This window comes from Rana temporaria, chromosome 13 (genome assembly GCF_905171775.1).
Source record: "Rana temporaria chromosome 13, aRanTem1.1, whole genome shotgun sequence".
Classification (NCBI taxonomy): domain Eukaryota; kingdom Metazoa; phylum Chordata; class Amphibia; order Anura; family Ranidae; genus Rana; species Rana temporaria.
Window position 1 is genome coordinate 56430403 of NC_053501.1, and position 24289 is coordinate 56454691.

At 44.4% G+C, this 24289-nt stretch overlaps 1 protein-coding gene across 11 annotated transcripts in view; it reads right to left on the reverse strand.

Annotated features, from left to right (window-relative positions):
- LOC120920819 (ryanodine receptor 3) overlaps positions 1-24289 on the reverse strand; it is a 692572-nt gene that overhangs the window by 534239 nt on the left and 134044 nt on the right. For all 11 annotated transcript variants that reach the window (XM_040333156.1, XM_040333154.1, XM_040333152.1 and 8 more), the window contains exon 2: positions 22716-22835. In XM_040333156.1, coding sequence (XP_040189090.1) covers positions 22716-22835 — 120 coding nt within the window. The remainder of the gene's footprint in view (positions 1-22715; positions 22836-24289) is intronic.

A 24289-nucleotide genomic window follows, 5' to 3' on the forward strand; every position in this document is an offset into this window, starting at 1 on the left:
ATAAGTATATAGTACATAAAAGACACTTGTTGATCTGCCAGAAAAGCCATGAGCTTCTAAATGCTGACCAGTATTGTCCATCCTGCTTGCTGAACTACAGAGCTCTACCTATGCAACGCCCCTCTCTGCTCAATTCCATATGCAAATGCCAGTGACAGGAAAAGTTTGCCAGAAAAAAAGTATGGCTGTGACTCTCGGCTCGGAACCGCACATGCATAGTTCTGGTCCATAGCCAGCCGAGACCATCTGGGTGCCTGCTAGAGTGTGCTCGGATGGCGCTGAGGGGGACGGGCCTGGTGGAGGCGGTGCCTGAGTGTGTTGTGTGATGTCATGGTGCAAGGGAGCCTAGCAGAGTGTCCGGAGCCTTGTATGCAGGTCTGCAGGACAGGAGCAAGGAAAGCCAGAAGTGGAACTGTCAGTGCCATTTGGACTGGAGTGGACTAAAGGGACCACCTTGCGTGGAGAGAGACTATCACTGTGACTCAGGAGGGGATGTGTCGTGTCGGGGAGGTGACATCATCATCTGTGATGCTGCACACTGCTGTCACTGTGAGAGTCAGTTTCATGTGTGTGTGGTGCCCATTCTAATTTCTAGCCCTCCTGAGTCCTGTTCCTGAGTTACTTACGATATCATAATTAAATTAAGAAATATGTTTTTTGCCTTAATATCCACCTTAAATCACAATATGCTAATTGAATATTGTACTTGTTTGTACCCTAAATACTGAAATTTGCACCTAAAACTGTAATTGTGTAACTTTTGGAAACACCAGTAAAAAGTGGCTGTGCTAGTAAATTTTGTGTGTCGCGTCAGGAAATTTCAATCTGGTAGATTGGCAACACTGATGCATACACTGATTTCTTTCCATCCAAAACAATGCTTCTGCCTTGACTCCCAAGAGACCGCTCACACACTGTGTGTAGAGAAAAGGCTTTTGGAATATGTGGTTCTGGGGGGTGTACCTACATCAATAGGAGATGAGCTCCCAGCTGCTGCTCCTGATTGTCATTACAAGAAATTAAAAGAAAAACATATAATTTGGCAGGCTCTAGATGGAATAGGGAGGTTTGTGGCTACATTTGGGTAATTCCTCCTAAACATACACTTTAATAGCTAGAAAAGCTCCTTCTTGAAAAAGTGGAAACAAATCGCAGCTGAACACATTTTGTGGGGACCTGATTTTATTTATTACTTTTGAAATCCAGTTTCTGTTTAAAATGACAGGTACATATTAACCACTGCAGAAAAATGCACGCAGAGAACTCTCCGGAGACTTGCTTTTAAGTAGCAATCATATCCAGTAAATAATATGCCGGATGTGTCTTATTTTTCCCAGCCTAGTACCTAGGTTATATTACTGAAATAATATCTGCTCCAGAATTCTTGCACAGTTTACTACATAGGGTTCATATATAGAAGAAAAAAAAAATTCCCAATGTAATTAAACTAAATAATGGAAGTGAAAGCAAATCTTTTACTGCAGCAATTTGCAGAGCAAGCTAGTTCTTCTTACATCCTACTGCGTCCAGTTCAATTAATTCATCATGACCCTCTCTGCAGTGCGTTATTCTACTCTTTGCTGTTTAACGCACTCTGACTCTTAGCTCCACAGAAAAGAAATAATATATTGAAACTTCAGAGTATGGCAAAAAAATTGCAAAGCACATTTGAAAAGATACATCTAAAAAACTGGCAGACTTGTCAAACGACAGGTTCGTAAAATATAATTTCTCTCTCATAAGAAAAAACATTCTTTATTTTGACAAGTCTTTGAATTGATTGAATTTGTTGAATTTTTGATTCACACCTCTGTAATACAAATAACCCATTATATGCATGTAATAGTTATTATGGACTCACCAACACAGACTAAAACGGAACTATAGATACACATTGCCAGTTGTGTATAGTCCATGATAGTTACAGTCTGCATTATTGGACCAGTAATAATTACAGATCTTTGCACGACAGGTTTAATCATGTCTATATGGAACAATCAGCACGTTGTGCTGAGAAAACCACAGGACCAAAAGCTTGGAAATGGAAGAAATTGTAACATTGAATTTATCATTATTGTATTTTTCACTGTATGAGGAAATATGACTGGGTATACAAGTAGGCATATGGGAACTTAATGTATGAACAAAAGGACCTATCATTGCTACAGAAAGACTGCACACTAATGCTAAGTTTTAACATTGAGGTTGATTTACTAAAGGCAAATAGCACTTGCAAGTGCAGTTACATATTTCTTAGCAAATATAAATGTAGTAAAGATTCACTTTGTAAAGAATACATAACCAGGTCTAAGGAAAAAAGCACAATTGGATGATGGGAATCAGCAGTGCTTTACCACATTTACTAAGCTTTGGAGAACATTAGTGCAACTGCACTTTTAAAGTGCACAGTCTATTTGCCTTTAGTAAATCAATAACATTTTTACCAATTTCCAGTCAATATTTTCATATTTTGTTTGAAGAAAGAATGTTGATATTGACTTGAAGGCTAGGTTAGGTGAGTAAATCGCACACGTTCCTGTGCCGAAAACATTCTGCTTTGTAATAAACACATGGGGGTGCCGTGAATTTTTAAGGTAACCCACATACTGGAAAATGCAGCGCATTTTCCCATGCACAGAAAAGCATAGTGCCGTGCTGTTTCCTTGCGGCTGCAATTTTAGAAAAGGTTCAGTGGCTTTTTTTCTGTGTTTCCCACAGGTACAACAATCCATTTAAAGGGGTTGTAGAGGTAAAAAAAAAATTCCCTAAATAGCTTCCTTTATCTTAGTGTAGTCCTCCTTCACTTACCTCATCCTTTCATTTTGCTTTTAAATGTCCTTATTTCTTATGAGAAATCCTCACTTCCTGCTCTTCTGTCTGTAACTCCACACAGTAATGCAAGGCTTGCTCCCTGGTGTGGAGAAAGCCTCTTGAGGGGGCGAGCAGGCAAGTCAGGACACTCTTTGCAGATAGAGAAATGAGCTGTGTGTTAGTGGGCGTCCTGACAATCCTGCTCGCCCCCTCAAGAGGCTTTCTCCACACCAGGGAGAAAGCATTGCATTACCGTGTGTAGTTACAGACAGAAGAACAGGAAGTGAGGATTTCTCAGAAGAAATAAGGACATTTAACCAATTAAGGACCGCCTCCTGCACATATACGTCGGCAGAATGGCACGGCTGGGCACAAGCACGTACCTGCACGTCCTCTTTAAGTGCCCAGCCGTGGGTCACGGGCGCACGTCTGCGACCCGGTCCGAAGCTCCGTGACCGCGGCCGCGGGACCTGCGTACCTGATCGCCGCTGGAGTCCCACGATCAGTCCCTGGAGCTGAAAAACGAGGAGAGCTGTGTGTAAACACAGCTTCCCGGTTCTTCACTGTGGCGCTGTCATTGATCATGTGTTCCCTGATATAGGGAAACACGATCAATGATGTCACACGTCCAGCCCCGCCCCCCTACAGTTAGAAACACATATGAGGTCACACTTAACCCCTTCAGCGCCCCCTAGTCGTTAACTCCCAAACTGCAATTGTCATTTTCACAGAAAACAATGCATTTTTATAGCATTTTTTGCTGTGAAAATGACAATTGTCCCAAAAATGTGTCAAAATTGTCCGATGTGTCCGCCATAATGTCGCGGTCACGAAAAAAATCGCTGATCGCCGCCATTAGTAGTAAAAACATTTTTTTAATAAAAATGCAATAAAACTATCCCCTATTTTGTAAACACTATACATATTGCACAAACCAATCGATAAATGCTTATTGCGATTTTTTTAACAAAAATGGGTAGAAGAATACGTATCGGCCTAAACTGAGGGAAAACAATGTTTTATATATATTTTTGGGGGATATTTATTATAGCAAAAAGGAAAAAATTTTCATTTTTTTTCAAAATTGTTGCTCTAGTTTTGTTTATAGCGCAAAAAATAAAAACCGCAGAGGTGATCAAATACCACCAAAAGAAAGCTCTATTTGTGGGAAAAAGGACGCCAATTTTGTTTGGGAGCCACGTTGCACGACCGCGCAATTGTCAGTTAAGGTGACGCAGTGCCGAAATCGCAAAAACTGCCTGGGTCCTTTACCTGCATTTTGGTCCGGTTCTTAAGTGGTTAAAAGCCAAATGGAAGGATGAGGTAAGTGAAGGAGGACTGCACTAAGGTAAAGGAAGCTATTAAGGGAATTTTTTTTTTACCTTTACAACCCCTTTAAATGAGTGGGCTGCTGTGTCTGTGCAAATGCAGCCACAGGGAAACCACATAGATGTGAATCTAGCCAAAGAGAACATACAACTTACCTGAAGGATCCACCATAACTGTGCTTTATTTCTAAACATTGCAATGCTCCTCTAAATGTCTAAATGTCCCAAGTTTATTTTGATTCATATTCAGTAAACGCATATGGAACTATCACCTCTTTAAAACATTATTTCTTGATAAACATATTTCAGTAAGAAAGGATGCAAGATGAATATCTATACCAAGACCTCATCCAGGCAACGTTTCCCAGGCTGCGTGTGTCCATATGGTTTCAAGATCTATAAATGACATGTATAAGAAGAGATCTAGAGATTGCTTCCCATTGCTATATGGGGGGTTTACTATGAGGACCTCCAGTACCTTAAGATAAGGTAGTTGTCCCAGAAGCATCTCTATGCAAAGCCACAATGGCAAGACAGTTGTTAGGAGGAAAGGCACACATCCCCTCGCCCGCATAGGTAGAGACTTTCAGCTACGTTTGTTCAGCTCTGTGTTAATCTGTTTATAGCACCCTCCCCAACATAAAACTCTGGCTGCTTTTATCATATGTGACTAAGACCTTGTCAGAAGTTCTCAGGCTGATAACAAAAGAATGGAGCAGGAGACAGCTGCATATATATATATACATATATATGTATATATATATATATATATATATATATATATATATATATATATATATACATATATATGTATATATATATATATATATATATATATATATATATATATATATATATATATATATATATATATATATATATATATATATATATATATATATATATATATATATATATATATATATATATATATATATATATATATATATATATATATATATGCCCATGTCAAATTTCATGACCAAAAAGTAGGGCTCTGATGTGAAGAGGGGACTGTGTTTGGAAAGGGGGGGCTCTGTGATGGGGGGGGTGTGATTGGGGGGCTCTGTGATGGGGTGTGTGATTGGGGGGCTCTGTGAAGGAGAGGCTCATGCATAGAGGTCTTCTAATGTACTGTATATGGTGACTGATGTAATGGGGTGCTCTCATGTATTGGGGGATTAGATGTATGGGGGGGGTCTAAGATATGAAGGGGGGCCTCTTATGTGATGGGGAACTTTTGACAAGAATGGGGGCCTCTGATGTGATGGATGGTATCTGATATGAAGTGGGGATTCTGATGTAAAGTGGGGACCTCTGGAGTGATGGGGGGACTTCTGATAAGAAAGGGGGCTTTTTATGTGAAGTTAATTTCATCAAGATGGTTGTGTACATTCTCCCACGCATAAGCTTCCCATTGATAAGTAACATCACATCGCATATAAACACATTTTACAGATTCTTTGGCAGGTAAAGCCATAAAACATATATGCATTTCAATGGTGTATTCTGCTGTTTGAGGATTTGTTACATATTTTTTCATGTCTCATTTCTTCTTATATTATAACCCCCTTATTCGATCTTCCTTATTTTCCCCAGTTTGCCTTAAACATCATGGTGCTTCAGAAAGGATGTCTAAAACTTGTAGAGCTCTCTCTGTCAAAATGTGCCCTATTCAGAGCTGTAGGACGCTGTCTTGGTGTGTCTAGTGGAATTTCCACAGCTTATTTTGACAAACGGCAGTTATCATCCTTTGATCTTCTGAAATGTTCTTAATGCAATATCAAATGCTGAATATACATTACATTTTTTTTATGCCTTTTCTTTTTAATATTGATGATACCGCAATTTTGAGAAATACATATATCTTTTTCTTGTTTGTTTTGATATTCCAGGTGTCTATTGATACAGTATGCGGTTTAGAGATTTTGATTATCCGTGGTTGTATATATTTATTTGTGCTAGTTTTCTTATTCATGCAATTAATTTGTTGCAAAAAAGCAATTATGCTGCTTCACGTGCTAATGCGTCTGTTACTTTGTAATAATCTGAACAGACACACTGCACACCTATGTTTTCTGGATGGCTGGCTGCTTTGACAAGGATTTGTATTTGCATATTGAAATCACATTTGAGAAAGGATGCTTGAAAGGTAAGCTAGACACATATGCCACTAAAAATTGTGATCGTTTGAAACCCGCTTCTACACAGGTCTGCAGGTTTGCATATGAATCTCAGTCTTTCCAATATATAAACCATTTTCTTGCTAAACTTCTTGTCATATGTACAGGATATAAGACAATTGTCTATTTAACCACTTAAGACCCGGACCTTTATGCAGGTAAAGGACCTGGGCAGTTTTTGCGATTCGGCACTGCCTCTCTTTAACTGACAATTGCGCGGTCATGCGATGTGGCTCCCAAACAAAATTGGCGTAATTTTTTTCCCCACAAATATGGTATTTGATCACCTCCGTGGTTTTTATTTTTTGTAGGGCTGTTACTAATCAAAATCTTTCTGTTCGATTAATCATTTTTTTTTTAATCGATTAATCGACTAATTTCGATAAATTATAACGCACATAAAGATCCAACTACTTTTAGCTGATCTCCTTGCAGGCTGATTCCCAGTGCAGCTACCAACCACTGGAAAAATGGATAGCAGGATACAAAAAAACACACAAAGGCAGCGCTCGATGGGAATAGCATTAAAACGTTTATAGTCTTCAAGTAGGTAACAAAATAAATATTGCACTGGAGATAAAATCGATGTAGCTACATAAACTGTAAAAATTGTGCGAGTGATACCAAACGGGAGCAAAAACAGTCATAAAAACATGTAGCCAAGTATGATACTGGTATAAAAATGTGTACAACGATGCCACTGCTGAATCCAGATGAGGAGAGGTTAACATCAGTCTGTCGGCATGTAGGTGTCCCGTGAAGGGAACTATCACAACTCCCAGTGGATGGCTGTAGAATCCCAGGTTGATAGAGGGAAGTGATAGGGAGAAGTGTAACAGCCCTTGTGTGTGGCAGATAGTAAGGTCCCACCGGCATGCAGATATAAAGGCACAGCTAAGGAGCCCTTCAGGTCCAGAAGCCGGCGGAGAGGTGAGTACCAATCAAAAGAAATTTAATCGATCAAAAAAATTTAAGATTAATCGATTAATTAAAAGTTAATTTGCACAGCCCTAATTTTTGGCGCTATAAACAAATTTTTTTTTTTTTAAAAAAACTATATTTTTTACTTTTTGCTATAAAAAATATCCCCAAAAAATATATACTTTTTTTTTTTCTCAGTTTAGGCCGATACGTATTCTTCTACCTATTTTTGGTAAAAAAAAACGCAATAAGCGTTTATCGATTGGTTTGTGCAAATTTTATAGCGTTTACAAAATAGGAGATAGTTTTATTGCATTTTTATTAATATTTTTTTTTACCACTAATGGCGGCGATCAGCAATTTATTTTGTGACCGCAACATTATGGTGGACACATCGGACAATTTTGACACATTTTTGGGACCATTGTCATTTTCACAGCAAAAAATGCTATAAAAATGCACTGTTTACTGTGAAAATTACAATTACAGGGGTTAAGTGTGACCTCATATGTGTTTCTAACTGTATGGGGGTGGGGCTGGACGTGTGACGTCATTGATTGTGTTTCCCTATAACAGGGAACACATGATCAATGACAGCGCCACAGTGAAGAACAGGGAAGCTGTGTTTACACACAGCTCTCCTCGTTCTTCAACTCCGGAGGACCGATCGCGGGACACCGGCGGCGATCGGGTCCGCGGGGCTTAAAGGGCAACGTACAGGTACGTGGATGTGCCCAGCCGTGCCATTCTGCCAACGTATATCGGCGTGAAGGGGTCCTTAAGTGGTTAAAGGATCAATAAACCTTAAGATATGTTAACTACTTGCCGACCGCCGCATGTACATTTACGTCGGCAGAATGGCACGGCTGTGCAAAGGGACCAGGGTTGCCAACTATTAGTAAATTTACAAACAGTAAATCCATAAATGCCCATTATGGACGTGTAGTCTGTATGTCCGTAATGGACATTTATGGACAGATGCAAAAGTTACGGATTTTACAAACTGTTTGTAAATTTACTGACGGTTGGCAATCCTGAAAGGGACGTACCTGTATTTGCCCCCGTCGCGTGTTCAGTGAACGTGCCTGCGGGTCCCGCAGACTCGCTGTGTGCCGGGTGCCCATGATCATCTCATTGAGCAGCAGAATGAGGAGATGCCTATGTAAACAAGGCATTTCCCTGTTTTGCCTTGTGACAGGACAGTGATCCACTGCTCCCTGTCATTGGGAACAGTGATCACTGTTGTGTCACTTGTAGCCCAGCCCCCCACAGTTAGAATCACTCCCTAGTACACACTTAACCCCATTATCGCCCCCTTCCCTGCCAGTGTCATTTACACAGTAATCAGTGCATTTTTATAGCACTGATCGCTGTATAAATTACAATGGTCCCAAAATAGTGTCAAAAGTGTCCGATGTTTCTGCCATAATGTCTCAGTCATGATAAATATCACAGATCGCCGCCATTACTAATAAAAAAAAATATTAAAAAATGCCATAAATCTATAACCTATTTTGTAGACGCTATAACTTTTGTGCAAACCAATCAATATATAAGCTTATTGCAATTTTTTTACCAAAAATATGTAGAAGAATACATATTGGCCTAAACTGAGAAATAAATGTGTTTTTTTTATATATTTTTGGGGGATATTTATTATAGTAAAAAATATTGCTTTTTTTTCAAAATTGCCGCTCTTTTTTGTTTATAGCACAAAAAATAAAAACCGCAGAGGTGATCAAATACCACCAAAAGAAAGCTCTATTTGTGGGAAATAAACAACGCCAATTTTGTATGGGTGCAACGTCGCACGACCGTGCAATTGTCAGTTAAAGCGACGCAGTGCTGTATTGCAAAAAATGGCCCAGTAATTGGGCAGCCAATTCTTCCCGAGCTGAAGTGGTTAAGGCCGGCTATACACAGTGAAAATGTCTTTCTTGCAGCCACGATTCCCCCATAAACACAGTTAGTGCTGACAGGGGACTCAGCAATTGTCTTCTCCTGGTGGGGAGGCGGGGGAAGGCATTCATGCCGGGAGAAGACAGTGATTATCACTAGCGTCTGCTATCGCAAGAGAATCCGGCAGGCTGGTTGTACCTAAGCTGAAGGATCAATCAACTTGGCACATTCAGCCTTCCCATTAACAGTTTGAATTTCGGCCGGTTCAGCAGGCCAATATTCAAACCGTGTATGGCCGGCCTTAGTTTAGTAGACTGCATTAACCCTTAGCTTCTTATAGAATTAAGCCCCATACACACTATCAGTTTTCCTGACGGTTTTCTCTTCAGGTTTACCAAAACCATCTAATATGAGGTCAGGAAAACTGATAGTGGTCAGGAAAACTGACAGTGTGTATGGGGCTTCAGATACTCCACTGGAAAGTTATCCCTGCCGTGATTCTGAACTCCTGTCTACCTAGGAGTTTTGAGTGTCCCTTATCTATGTGCCCCCATTTCCTTCTGTTATGTCCACAAGAATTATATGAAACTGTCAGTTGATTTAACGTATCATCAACTACTAAAAATATCATGAAGACATCCTGCTCAAAGGATCTAGAAAAAAAAAGGTGTTATATACAAGATCCAAATGAACAAAAATAATGTATTATTCCATCAAAGACTGAGATGCTCATGATAGTTAACGTATTCTGGAATATTTAAAAATCTGTAGAAAAATTATAATTCACAAAAACGTGTCCATATTTTAGTCTCTGGAATTAAAATATCTGACTGGTCACTAGAGGCAAGTTTTCCACTTTCAAAAAAAGCAGCTTTTGTTTTCGACTGTTAAAAAAAATCAGTTAATCATATTTATAATCCACACTATGAAACTGAAAGGAAGAATTTGATTGGTTACTTTAGACAACACATTTATTTCAGACATTTTGAAAGTGATGTCAAATGTAGCTGTCATCTACCCCTGTAAAAACTTCCCACTTGTAAAGTAAAGTTCAACTGCATTCTGCCTGAATCAAAATATAATTTACAGTGAGAGAAATGTGGGTTCAACTTTAATGATGTAAAAATTGTCATACTAAAAATGTATTGAAAGTTCCTTTCACCAGACTATAAATAATAAATCACAATTCACATTTACTGGGGTTTAGCAGAATTTGTTATCTTCTCACACTATAAAACATTTGTACAGTATGTTTGTACAACAGTTTCACTATACTGACTCATGGTGTGGGAACATTAACCACTTAAAACCACCAAACATTATATATTTTTTTCTAACACCCTAGAGAATAAAATGGCAGTCGTTGTCACACCGTATTTGCTCGCCGGTTTTACAAGCGTACTTTTTTTTGAAAGAAATACACTTTTTTGAATAAAAAAATATGACAACAGTAAAGTTAACCCAATTTTTTTATATTGTGAAAGATGATGTCAAGTAATACCCAACATGTCATGCTTCAAAGTTCTGCCCACTCATGGAATGGCGACAAACTATTACCCCTAAAAATCTCCATGTGCAACGTTTTAAAAATTCTACAGGTTGCATGTTTTAAGATACAGAGGGGATATAGTGCTAGAATTATTGCTCTCTCTACTGAGATCTCCCCCAACATACCCACCTTTACGCAGGACAGACTGACATCAGGGGGGATACTAGAAATGGATTACACTTTAATATACCTTGATGATGTCATTGCTATGTTGCATAGACCCATGTAACTTGATCTGTAATACTGCAAATGTTGATGTATTGTGTTGATTTGGCCCGTGCGGGCCGGTCTCTCCGTTATAAAAAATAAGTAAAAAATGATTGCTCTCGCTCTACCGATCGCTGCGATACTTCACATGTGTGGTTTTCATATGTGGTCGCTACTCACGTGTTCGTTCGCTTCTGCACGAGAGCTCGGCGGGACAGGGCGCTTTTGAATTTATTTTTATTTTTTATTTTAACCTTTTATTTTTTGTTTTTACACTGTTCCTTTAAAAAAAAAAAACACTTTTTTTCCTATTACAAGGAATGAAAACATCCATTGTAATAAAAAAAAAGCATGGCAGGACCTCTTAACCACCTCAATACTGCACGCCGTCATATGACATCCTGGTATTGAGGTGGGGATATCTGAATGATGCCTGCAGCTACAGGCATCATTCAGATATCCTTATTTTTAGCCAGCGATTCTGCGCACTGTAAGAATGATCATAGCAGCAGTTCCGCCGATTGGTCATTCTTATAGGCAGCGGGAGGAGATGTCCCCCCTCCCGCTTCCATGCGGTGCTTCTCCGGGCTCTCCCGTGCCATCGGCATGAGATCGGTGAATTTTTTTTCACAATCTCATGTTTTCGAGCCTGGAGGAGAGATGTGGGGTCGTATTGACCCTGCACCTCTCCATAAAAAGGACCTGTCACAGTGATTCCTATTACAAGGGATGTTTACATACCTTGTAATAGGAATAAAAGCGATAAAAAAAATGTAAAAAAAAATGTAAAAAAAAAAAAAACTTAAGTAAAATAAAAAATAAAATAAAATGAAATAAAATTTAAAACACCCCTGTCCACAGTAGCTCGGACTCAGAAGCGAACACACACATAAGTCCCGCCCACATAAGTAAAAGCTGTTCAAACCACACATGTGAGGTATCGCCTCATGCGTTAGAGCATGGGTCTTCAAACTATGGCCCTCCAGTTGTTCAGGAACTACAATTCCCATCATGCCTAGTCATGTCTGTGAATGTCCGTGTGTTACAATGCCTCATGGGATGTGTAGTTCTACAACAGCTGGAGGGCCGTAGTTTGAGGATCCCTGCGTTAGAGCATGTGCAACAATTCTAGCACTAGACCTCCTCTGTAACTCTAAACTAGTAACATGTAATAACAATTAAAGTGTTGCCTATGGAGATTTTTAAGTACCAAATTTTGGCGACATTCCATGAGTGTGCGCAATTTTCAAGCGTGACAAGTTAGGTATCTATTTACTAGGCGTAACATCATCTTTTACATTATACAAAAAAATTGTGCTAACTTCACTGTTTTATTATTTTTTAATTGCAAAAAATAAAGATGTTTGAAAAATTATTGCACAAATACCTTGCAAGATAAAAAGTTGCAATGACCGCCACTTTATTCCCTAAGGTGTCTGCAAAAAAAAAGATATAATGTTTGGGGGTTCTGAATAATTTTCTAGCAACAAAATTATGATTTTTACATGAAGGGGAGAAGTGCCAGAATAGGCATGGTATTGAGGTGGTTAAATATGAGATCTGGGGTCAAAAAGACTTTAGGGCCATATCCACAAAAGAGATACTCCGGCGTAAGCCGTCGTATCTCTGGTTCTAACTTTGGAACTGATCCTCAGAAGCAGTTTTCCTAAGTTAGGCAGAAGATCCGACATCTGTAAGGGACTTACACTGCCGGATCTTAGGATGCAGTACCGCATCCGCCACTGGGGGCATTTCGAGTCGAAATGCCTCTTCTAGTATGCAAATTAGCACTTAGGGCGATCCTCAAAGCTTTTGTGCCTAGTTTTTTCGCCGTAAGTGTTAGTTTGCCTGGTGTAAAACTAGGGCTGCTTTTACAAAGTGTAAAGTTAGTCACACCTTGTAAAGGCCCATTCAAGCGACGGCATTTGGTATGCATTCCCGAGGGAGAACTCCACGGCAATTTGTAAATTCCAAACCGGCATGGGTTCCCCCCCAGGAGCATACCAGGCCCTTAGGTCTGTTATGGGTTGTAAGGAGACCCCCCTCCGCCGAAAAATCGACGTAGGGGGTCCCCCTACAATCCATACCAGACCCGTATCCAAAGCACGCTACCCGGCCGGTCAGGAATGGGAGTGGGGACGAGCGAGCGTCCCCCCCCTCCTGAGCCGTGCCAGGCCGCATGCCCTCAACATGGGGGGGTTGGGTGCTCTGGGGCAGGGGGGCGCACTGCGGGCCCCCCCACCCCAGAGCACCCTGTCCCCATGTTGATGAGGACAGGACCTCTTCCCGACAACCCTTGCCGTTGGTTGTCGGGGTATGCGGGCGGGGGCTTATCGGAATCTGGGAGTCCCCTTTAATAAGGGGGCCCCCAGATACCGGCCCCCCACCCTAAGTGAATGGATATGGGGTACATCGTACCCCTATCCATTCACCTGTAGGCAAAAAGTAAAAGTTAATAAACACACAACACAAGGGTTTTTAAAATAATTTATTATTCTGCTCCGGATGCCCCCCCTGTCTTCGTTATTAGCTCAATTACCAGGGGGGGCTTCTTCTTCCACTCTCCGGGGGTCTTCTCCGCTCTCCGGGGGGGGTTTCTTCTTCCGCTCTCCGGGGGGGGGCTTCTCCGGACTCCGGGGGGCTTCTTCCATCTTCTCCCCTCTTCCGCTGTTGACTCGGCGAACCCCGGTTCTTCTGCAGATGTCCGGTGCCTTCTTCTTCAGCGCTGGCTGCCTGCTATGTTTGTGTGTTAGCTCGATTTCAAACAGGCAGCCGGCGCGGTCTTCTGTGACGTCAGGGTCTTCTCTTCTGTTCTTCTCCCCTCTTCCGATGTTGACTCGTCACCTGTTGTCGCTGTAATAATGGAAGCGCGCCTTGCATCCCATTTATATAGGCATCACCGTCCCATCATGCTCCAGCAGGTACCCACGTGGTGGGTGCCTACCCACGTGCACCCACCACGTGGGTACCTACCGGAGCATGATGGGACGGTGATGCCTATATAAATGGGATGCAAGGCGCGCTTCCATCATTACAGTGACAAGAGGCGACGAGTCAACATCGGAAGAAGGGAGAAGAAGAACCTGACGTCACAGAAGACCGCGCCGGCTGCCTGTTTGAAATCGAGCTAACACACAAACATAGCAGGCAGCCAGCGCTGAAGAAGAAGGCACCGGACATCTGCAGAAGAACCGGGGTTCGCCGAGTCAACAGCGGAAGAGGGGAGAAGATGGAAGAAGCCCCCCGGAGTCCGGAGAAGCCCCCCCCCGGAGAGCGGAAGAAGAAACCCCCCCCCGGAGAGCGGAGAAGACCCCCGGAGAGTGGAAGAAGAAGCCCCCCCTGGTAATTGAGCTAATAACGAAGACAGGGGGGGCATCTGTCAGGGTACTAGCTCCATCTCTGACAGATTCCCGCACATGCCCAGTAGAATGACATTTCGGCGCATGCCTGTGCGTGGTTTGCGTGCACGCATGCGCGGTACGGCAGCGCGCCGTGTGCGTGGAAGCGCGCACGTGCACGTATGCGGCAACCCTGGGGCCAATCAGAGGCCGGACATTCCTATTTAAACCAGCAGCCTTCCCTGAACAGGTTGCTGGTTTGTCTTCAGCTCCTATGTGTTTACCTGTTGCCGTACCTGCCTGTTTTGACCCGGAATTCCTGACGACTCTCCTCTCACCTGGAACCTCTGACCCTTTGGCTAACGTTACCCGGATTGCTGTTGTCTCCTGCCCCTTGACCTTGGCTTGCTCTCATGGACTCCCTCTGAACTCTCCTGCCCTTGACCCTCGGCTTGTGACTCTGATTTGCCCTCATCTCCTGTGGACCCTACCAGACTCACCTACCAGTTCCTGCCTGACCAACGCTTGTCTCCAGTCTTCTGCACCTGCCCTGCTTCTGTCAGCTGCACCAAGTCTTCCTGCCAGCTCCCGGCGCCGGTGCCTCCTTGTGCCGTCCCTCCTCTGTCCCAACTCCAGGGAGTGGTCTGCACAGGGTCGCAAAGGTGAGCCGCCCTCAGCATCTCGGTCTCGGTGAGTACAGGTTCTGACAGTACAAACCAGCCAGATGTCTGAGACCGACAGGGCGCGCTCACCCTTTGAGACGCTGTGCCAACAGGTCTCCGCCTTAACAGAGGCAGTCCAGAAGCTTCAGGAAGGCTACCTCCAGATTGATGGCCGCCTCCAACAACTGGCCGGTTCCCCAGGTCCATCCACTGCGGCCCTAGCCTCTTCACCCGGACCTTCTGCTGCCCAAGCTCCTGCAAGCCCTGCCATGATGGGGAGTAATCCCGAACCCCGGGTCTCCATGCCCGAGCGATTCTCAGGCGACCGCCGGAAATATCGGGCTTTCAAGAATGCCTGTTCCCTTTACCTGGCCTTGCAACCTAGAACTTTTGCGACCGAAGCTGTTAAGGTTGGATTCGTAATCTCTCTCCTTTCTGAGGAGCCTCAAGCATGGGCACACTCCTTAATGGAACAACGCAGTCCAATACTTGACTCTATGGACACCTTCTTCACCCACATGGGGAAATTATACGACGACCCCCTACGTGCAGCCACCGCAGAGGGTACTCTGCACAGCTTAAATCAAGGGAGACGGCCGGTGGAAGACTACACAGCCGAATTTAGAAAGTGGTCTGCTGACACAGGCTGGAATGAGTTGGCCCTCAGGTACCAATACCGCCAGGGCCTCTCTGAGAACCTAAAGGATGAGCTTGCAAGGTCGGCACCCCCTGCCTCTCTGGAGGATTTAATCCAAACCGCCACTCAGCTGGATAGGCGCCTTCGAGAACGTCGTTCGGAGAGGTTCCAGTCCAACCGGCCTAACTGGGTTCCACCAAGATATGCTCCAGTACCTCCGCCTCACCCAGCTCCACCAAACACCTCATTACCCGACCCAGAGCCGATGCAGCTTGGTATAGTACGGGCCCCTCTGACTCCAGAAGAAAGACTCCGGAGGCGTCAATCTAACCTCTGTCTGTACTGCGGAGCCGCCGGACACTTTTTGCGCACTTGGTCAGTAAGGCCTTGTAAGTCGAAACCTCCATCTGCTATCAATTTCCCTGTTACCAGTTTGCCTCAGACTTATGTTATCCTCTTTCTTTCCCTACAGCTCCCGGAAGGGGCAACACGTCTGCCGGCGATAATTGATTCCGGGGCCTGCAGCTGCTTCTTGGACTCATCCTTGGCCCAAAAGCTGCGTATCCCCTGCCGTACCAAGGATTTTCAGCTGCAAGTTCATCTGGCTGATGGCTCTCTTCCCCGTTCCGGATTGATTACCCAGGAAACCCTTCCTCTTTGTGCCATCTCAGATTCTGGGCACCGGGAGTTCCTCTGTTTGGACTTGATCCCGTCCCCCATGTTCCCTATCATTCTGGGTCTCCCTTGGCTACAAGTTCATCTGCCCTGCATTGATTGGCTCAAGAAAGAAGTCAGCTTCCCTTCCACCTACTGTTCCCAGCACTGTCTCGCACCCGCTCCAGTCGCCTGCTCCACGCTAGCTACTCCACCTGAAGACCTACAGCATGTTCCTCCAGCCTACCTAGACTTCAAGGATGTCTTTGACAAAAAACAAGCCGATTGTCTCCCACCACATTGGTCATATGACTGCCCCATTGACCTCTTGCCCGGATCTGAAATTCCCTTTGGGCGCATATTCCCCTTGTCAGAGACTGAGTTGAAGACCCTCAAGGTCTATATTGAAGAAAATTTAAGTAAGAAGTTCATCCGTCCCTCCTCCTCGCCAGCGGGGGCGGGGATCTTCTTTGTCGAGAAAAAAGATGGATCGCTTAGACCCTGCATTGATTATAGGGAGTTAAACAAAATTACCATCAAGAACCGGTACCCGCTGCCTCTAATCCCTGAGCTCTTTCAAAGGTTCCGATCAGCTCAGGTTTTTTCTAAATTGGACCTCCGGGGCGCCTACAATTTGGTCCGAATAAGGGCAGGAGATGAGTGGAAGACTGCGTTCAGGTCCAGATTCGGGCACTTCGAGTATCTGGTCATGCCCTTTGGGCTCTGTAATGCGCCCGCCACCTTCCAGCATCTAGTCAATGACATTTTTCGACAATTTTTAGATGACTTCCTCGTAGTCTACTTGGACGATATTCTCATCTTTTCAGCCACAAAAGAATTACATCGGCAACATGTCAGGCAGGTTCTCACCATCTTGAGACAACACCGGCTTTATCTCAAATCAGAAAAATGCGAGTTCGAAAAGACATCAGTGCAATTTTTAGGATTTATCATTTCTGTGCATGGGGTAGCCATGGATCCCCAGAAAATCAGTGCTATTCAGGAGTGGGCACCTCCAACAGACAAAAAGGGCGTTCAGCGCTTCATTGGCTTCGCCAATTTTTATAGACGATTCATCATCGGTTTTTCATCAATTGTTTCTCCCATCACCAAGTTGACCCGCCAGGGGCACTGCTTCCAGTGGCCACAAGAGGCTCAGGAGGCCTTTATCAAACTCAAAACGGCCTTTACCTCGGCACCTGTACTTTGTCATCCGGATTCTACGTTACCTTTTGTTCTAGAAGTGGACGCCTCGGAATCTGCTACAGGCGCTATTCTTTCCCAGAGACAGGGACCGAAGTCGCTTCTTCACCCAGTAGCCTACGCCTCTCGGAAACTAAGTCCCCCTGAGCACAATTACGACGTAGGCGATAGAGAACTACTGGCCATAAAATTTGCACTGGAGGAGTGGAGGTACCTGCTGGAGGGGGCAGCGCATCCCATTATCATTTTCACTGACCACAGGAACCTGGAATACTTACGGTCTGCAAAACGCCTTAGGCCCAGACAAGCCCGTTGGGCTCTTTTTTTTGCTCGCTTCAATTTCCATATTACCTATCTTCCTGGCGCAAAAAATGGAAAAGCTGATGCCCTCTCCAGGATGTTTCCAGAGACGCCCGATACTTCCGAGCCCAGCACGATCCTGTCACCTCAAAATTTTTTGCTTCTCCCTCAAACAGATTTGTTGACTGCTCTAAAGACCGCATGCCAACGGTGCCCTGATCATGAGGTTTCCTCCTTGAAGAAAAAGGACGACCTGCTGTGGTCTCGTGGGAAGATTTTTGTTCCAACAGAGGCAAGACAGTTAATCCTCAGCACCTTCCATGATCGTAAATTGGCTGGCCATTTTGGTACCCGTAAAACTTCCGAACTGATCTCTCGCTCCTTCTGGTGGCCTAAATGGAGGTCCGACTGCAAGGATTATGTCTCTTCCTGCATTCGCTGCCAGCGGAGTAAGGGGCCAAACACGAAGACCTGGGGGCTGCTGAAACCCCTTCCTATCCCAGAACGGCCCTGGATTGACATCTCCATGGACTTTATTGTCGATTTGCCTCCTTCAGCCGGGTTTACCACGATCCTAGTCGTGGTGGACCGTCTGTCCAAGATGGCGAATTTTTTGCCCATGGTGGGTACGCCCTCCGCGGCAGACACAGCCAAAATCTTTTTTAAAGAGATTATCAAGCTCCACGGAGTGCCCAAAAGCATAGTATCTGACAGAGGTACTCAATTCACATCCAAATTTTGGAAGGAACTTTGCAGAGCTTTGGAAGTGAAGATCTGTCTGTCCTCGGCCTATCACCCTCAAAGTAATGGCCAGACAGAGCGCACTAATCAAACGCTAGAACAGTATCTACGATGCTTTTGCTCAGTCTCCCAAGACGATTGGTCCTCCTTGTTATCTACAGCCGAGTTCGCTTACAATAATTCCATACATTCTTCCACAAACCAAACCCCGTTCTGGGCTAACTTCGGTTTCCACCCTTCCTTTTTGCCGGACTCCATCCCGGAAACATCTGTGCCAGCGGTCCAGGAACGTGTGACCTGCATCCAGCAAAACCTTCAGAAGTTACAGGAAAGCATGCAGCAAGCTCAGCAGGACTATAAGAGGTTCCATGACAAGGGGAGGAAGGATTGCCCTGTCTTCAAAGTGGGTGAGAAGGTCTGGCTATCCGCCATTAACCTCAAGTTACCTATTCCCTCTAGGAAGCTGGGTCCAAGGTTCATCGGGCCATTTGAGATCAGGCGAGAAATCAACCCAGTAGCTTTTGAGTTGGCTTTACCCAGGTCCTACAAGATCCACCCTGTGTTTCACGCCTCTCTGCTTAAGCCCGTTGTGTCTGACCCCTTCAACGGTAGAGAAGAACTGCCACCTCCACCAGTGGAGATTGAGGGTGAAAAAGAATTTGAGGTGGAGGCTATCTTGAGCTGCAGGAAAAGAGGAAGGCAGTTGCAATACCTTATAAAGTGGAAGGGATATCCCCCTGAAGATAACTCTTGGGAGCCTTCCCGGAATCTCCATGCCCCTCGCCTGATTCGGGCCTTTCACCTGGAACACCCGGAGTTAATGACCAGTTTGGGCGTCCGGAGTCCGCCCCTTGGGGGGGGGCACTGTCAGGGTACTAGCTCCATCTCTGACAGATTCCCGCACATGCCCAGTAGAATGACATTTCGGCGCATGCCTGTGCGTGGTTTGCGCGCACGCATGCGCGGTACGGCAGCGCGCCGTGTGCGTGGAAGCGCGCACGTGCACGTATGCGGCAACCCTGGGGCCAATCAGAGGCCGGACATTCCTATTTAAACCAGCAGCCTTCCCTGAACAGGTTGCTGGTTTGTCTTCAGCTCCTATGTGTTTACCTGTTGCCGTACCTGCCTGTTTTGACCCGGAATTCCTGACGACTCTCCTCTCACCTGGAACCTCTGACCCTTTGGCTAACGTTACCCGGATTGCTGTTGTCTCCTGCCCCTTGACCTTGGCTTGCTCTCATGGACTCCCTCTGAACTCTCCTGCCCTTGACCCTCGGCTTGTGACTCGGATTTGCCCTCATCTCCTGTGGACCCTACCAGACTCACCTACCAGTTCCTGCCTGACCAACGCTTGTCTCCAGTCTTCTGCACCTGCCCTGCTTCTGTCAGCTGCACCAAGTCTTCCTGCCAGCTCCCGGCGCCGGTGCCTCCTTGTGCCGTCTCTCCTCTGTCCCAACTCCAGGGAGTGGTCTGCACAGGGTCGCAAAGGTGAGCCGCCCTCAGCATCTCGGTCTCGGTGAGTACAGGTTCTGACAGCATCCGGAGCAGAATAATAAATTATTTTAAAAACCCTTGTGTTGTGTGTTTATTAACTTTTACTTTTTGCCTACAGGTGAATGGATAGGGGTACGATGTACCCTATATCCATTCACTTAGGGTGGGGGGCCGGTATCTGGGGGCCCCCTTATTAAAGGGGACTCCCAGATTCCAATAAGCCCCCGCCCGCATACCCCGACAACCAACGGCAAGGGTTGTCGGGAAGAGGTCCTGTCCTCATCAACATGGGGACAGGGTGCTCTGGGGTGGGGGGGCCCGCAGTGCGCCCCCCTGCCCCAGAGCACCCAACCCCCCCATGTTGAGGGCATGCGGCCTGGCACGGCTCAGGAGGGGGGGGGGGCGCTCGCTCGTCCCCACTCCCATTCCTGACCGGCCGGGTAGCGTGCTTTGGATACGGGTCTGGTATGGATTGTAGGGGGACCCCCTACGTCGATTTTTCGGCGGAGGGGGGGTCTCCTTACAACCCATAACAGACCTAAGGGCCTGGTATGCTCCTGGGGGGGGGAACCCATGCCGGTTTTTTCGTTGAAAATTGGCATGGAGTTCTCCCTCTCAGGAATGCATGCTGAGCGACGCTGTCATTTGTTTTTTAAATTATTTGTTTTCCCGGCGCGTCTTTTTTTCACCCGTCGCAACTTTAGTGTCCCGTCGCAATCCACAAAGCCGCCTGGCGTCAATTACGTTCGCGCAATGCACGTCGGGAAAATGACGTCACACGCATGCGCAGTACGGCCGGCGCGGGAGCGCGCCTCATTTAAATTGTAAACGCCCCCCGGAGAGGAGGAACGCCTTACGACGGCGGCACTTAACTTACACGGCTTGAAATTTTTACGTAAGTGCTTTGTGGATCAGGCACTTAGGTAAAAACTTTAAGTCAGTGTAACTTAACTGCTGAAAGTTAAGTTACGCCGCCTGGCTGAGGATTTGGCCCTTAGATCTCATATTTACACTAAAATGCAATAAAAAAATGTTGTTTGAAAAAAGAGAGCTATGGGCGGTAGTGACATTTTGACATTGCTTCTGCCCTGCAATGGTATGGAGACGGGTGGGGGCCATCTTTCTCTCACTCAGCTCCATACCACAGACAGGAGCAGACGCGATCGCTTCTGCCGCTGCCAGCGGCAACGGTGATCTTGTGGCGAATCCACTCTCCTCCATTGATCAGACTTGTCCTGACATGCCTCCCCTGCACAGCCATTTATTGGGAAGATCAGCGTGCCATTGCTGCTCCTCCCCCCAGCTTTTATGCAGCTGTCGATGCCTCATACGGAGAAACGCAGCATCGGGTGGAGCGATAGAACTTAACATCACTACACCCCAGCTAGCGGCTGGTTACATAGTAGCTAAGTTTGAAAAACTTTCCTGATAACAGCTTTTTGATGTCAGTGACCCAGCAATTTTTTGGAATAAAGGGAATCCTTTTTAAGAATTTATTACACCATGAAGCATCCTTCTTTTTTCTCTTAAATATGTCATTGTATCACGCTCTGTGAGTGATCCCATCCACTTAAAAGTAAGCGGCCACGTTTCTATAATTTCTCATCTGCCTAGTGGAAGCACTTGATGAAGATTGTACACCTGCATTTTTGATCACAGTGAAGCGTCTGCAGCTAACTTATTATGGACACTGCTTAATATGGACATCATTTTTAGATTTGTGTTTTCACTAATGCAATCTTAGTTTGCTTATTCATCATCAGACCTTAATTTGCACTTTGTCTTGCATAGATATTTGGATGCGCACCTATTTCTATTTTAACATTTTCAGCCAACAGCACGTTAAAGCCCGCAGTCGGCTGATGCCATATGGTCGGTACCCACCCAGATGCCTGTACCAACAGCTGGCCCAGCATCTCAGAGAGCCGATCAGATCCTCATGCAGCCACTTCCAACCCCTCCACAGCTCAGAGCTCAAGTGAGCATCAGAGGGGCAGAGCAGAGAGCCAGGGACTGATAGTTACATGCTCTTTCCAGCCTGAAGACAAGAGCTGAGCGATCAGTGGTGTTTGATCGCTCAGTTCTCGGTCTTAGAGCCGTCGGAGGACAGATGTAGCATTGGATCAATGCTGCATCTACCTAGGTGAGTATAAATCGTATTTTTTTTTAAAACCCAAACTTCTGTTTTAAGGTGTGCTTTTATTTAAAGCGTGATCTGGCCTGCCTTTACAAATCGCGGTTCTTCAACATGTGTAAAGCTCTCAGAGCCGAGCCTGTTTATTGTCATTGCTTCCTCATAGCTGGTTTCCTCTTCTCTCCCTGCTATCATCACCTCTCAGGTGGAAAAGCAGAGAATGAGATCATTTACATTGCACCTATTAAAAGTGTCTGTTTGTATTGACTCCACTGTCAACTTCTCACTGAGCTATGATGAGAAGCAGAGACCAGCATCCCCACTCCTCATTGCAGCTTATTTAACTGCTGCACAGTGGAGATAAGCCACTATAGTCACTATTGTGGCTTATCTTAAGTTTAATAAATGGACACCATAGTATGAAGCGGGGAAAATGTACATATCAAGTATTTATTTGCCTAAATCCACAACACAACCTCTTTATCATAGTGGCATGTATTTTGCACGGTCAGTATATCTGCAAATTCTACATTGTTTGGAAAGTTACAATTTTAAGGAACAATACTTTGAAGTGTATCTGGGTTCATGGCACATCAGAAATTATGTAGTATTTTATATTTTTTATTTTTTAGAAAAGAACATTTTTTTTCTTACTTTGGCTTCTGATGTTGGCTCCAAGAAGCAAAGTCGATTCCCAAGTCCCTCAGCTGCCAAACAAAATTTCCTCTGTTCCTTATGGATGGTTGCAATGCACTGAAGGACAACTTCATCATCCTAAAAAAAAAAAGTAAAGGCTGTAGAATCATAAAAGGTAGGGATAGCACATTGTTTACAGAAGGCAGCGTGTGACTGAAGTCATTTGATACAGATGAAAGACCAAGAATTGGCCAAACTATTGTAAATAGGAAAATAAATCTTGTACGTTCAACGTAGGGAAGCATTTATTTCTGTCTCTGTTCCTATTGGTGGAGGTTCAGAAAATGTGAAAGACAGGAAGCTTGTTCCAATGTCAACTGTCTAAGAGAGGATTTCTTGTCCTGTGGAGAGATATATTCGCACTTCCGGTTGATTCTTAAAGGAGTTGTAAAAGCAGAAGGTTTTTTATCCTAATGCATACTATGCATTAAGATAAAAAACCTTCTGTGTGTAGCAGCATCCCCAGCACACCCAATTACTTACCTGAGCTCCTTCTCTCTGTAGCAATGTCCACAAGTGTCTTAGCTGTCCCAGACACGCCTCCTGATTGGCTGAGACACAGCAGTGGTGCCATTGGCTCCCGTGGCTGTCAATCAACGTCAGTCAGCCAATCAAGGGGGGGAGGGGGCAGGTTTCGGTCGGGCTCCGTGTTTGAATGGATACACAGAGCTCTGACTCAGCTCTGGTGCACCCTGTAGCAAGCTGCTGGCTGAGGGGGCACTCAATGTTTAATATGTTTGTTGTTATTTAAAAAAAAAGGAAAAACAAGCCTTTAAGGCAGCAAGTAAAGGAAAAATGTATCAAAGGGACACAGACAGCAAAACAAATAAAAAATACATTGGTTTTTAAGCCCTCTTTTCTCCATCCAAAATTAAAAATAAAAAGTTTTGGCTTAAATATGTTTTACCAGATTGAAGGTTTATAAGCTATAATCATGTGGTTGGGAATAAAAACTGGACACATTGATATTGATAATGACTTTACAAACGCTGTCTTAGTTATGATATAGAAATGTTTCTTTATTGGGTGATGAAGAAACATCAATCAAACCAGAACATCCTGTATACACAACTGTATTTTGGCCAAGTATCAGTTAACAGGCCTTGTCAAGATTTTATTATCTTATAATGGGATAGGTAATGTACTATGTACAGGTAGCGGTAGGAGAGGGCAACAGAACAACCCACTAGCAGGTCTGCACTTCACAAAACCACAAAACACGGACACAAATATAACTTCTACACAAGTTTGGCACTCATGATCTCATTCATTTGTACAGAGCTTTTGTGCCCACATCCTCCCTGCTGAATTCTTCCTAAGAGATAACTGAAGAATCCGCTGCAGGCACTGAGAATATGTGATCTTACATCTATAGGTATCTCACTTCCACTTGCAATTTGTGAATATGGTATTTGAGGTTACAATAGTTTGTTATCTCTTTTATATAACAAGCATATGGGCATTGAATAATGTAAAAAAAAAAAAAAAAAAAATGTCAAATACTTCCACAATTTCAGCAACTTTTATATGGG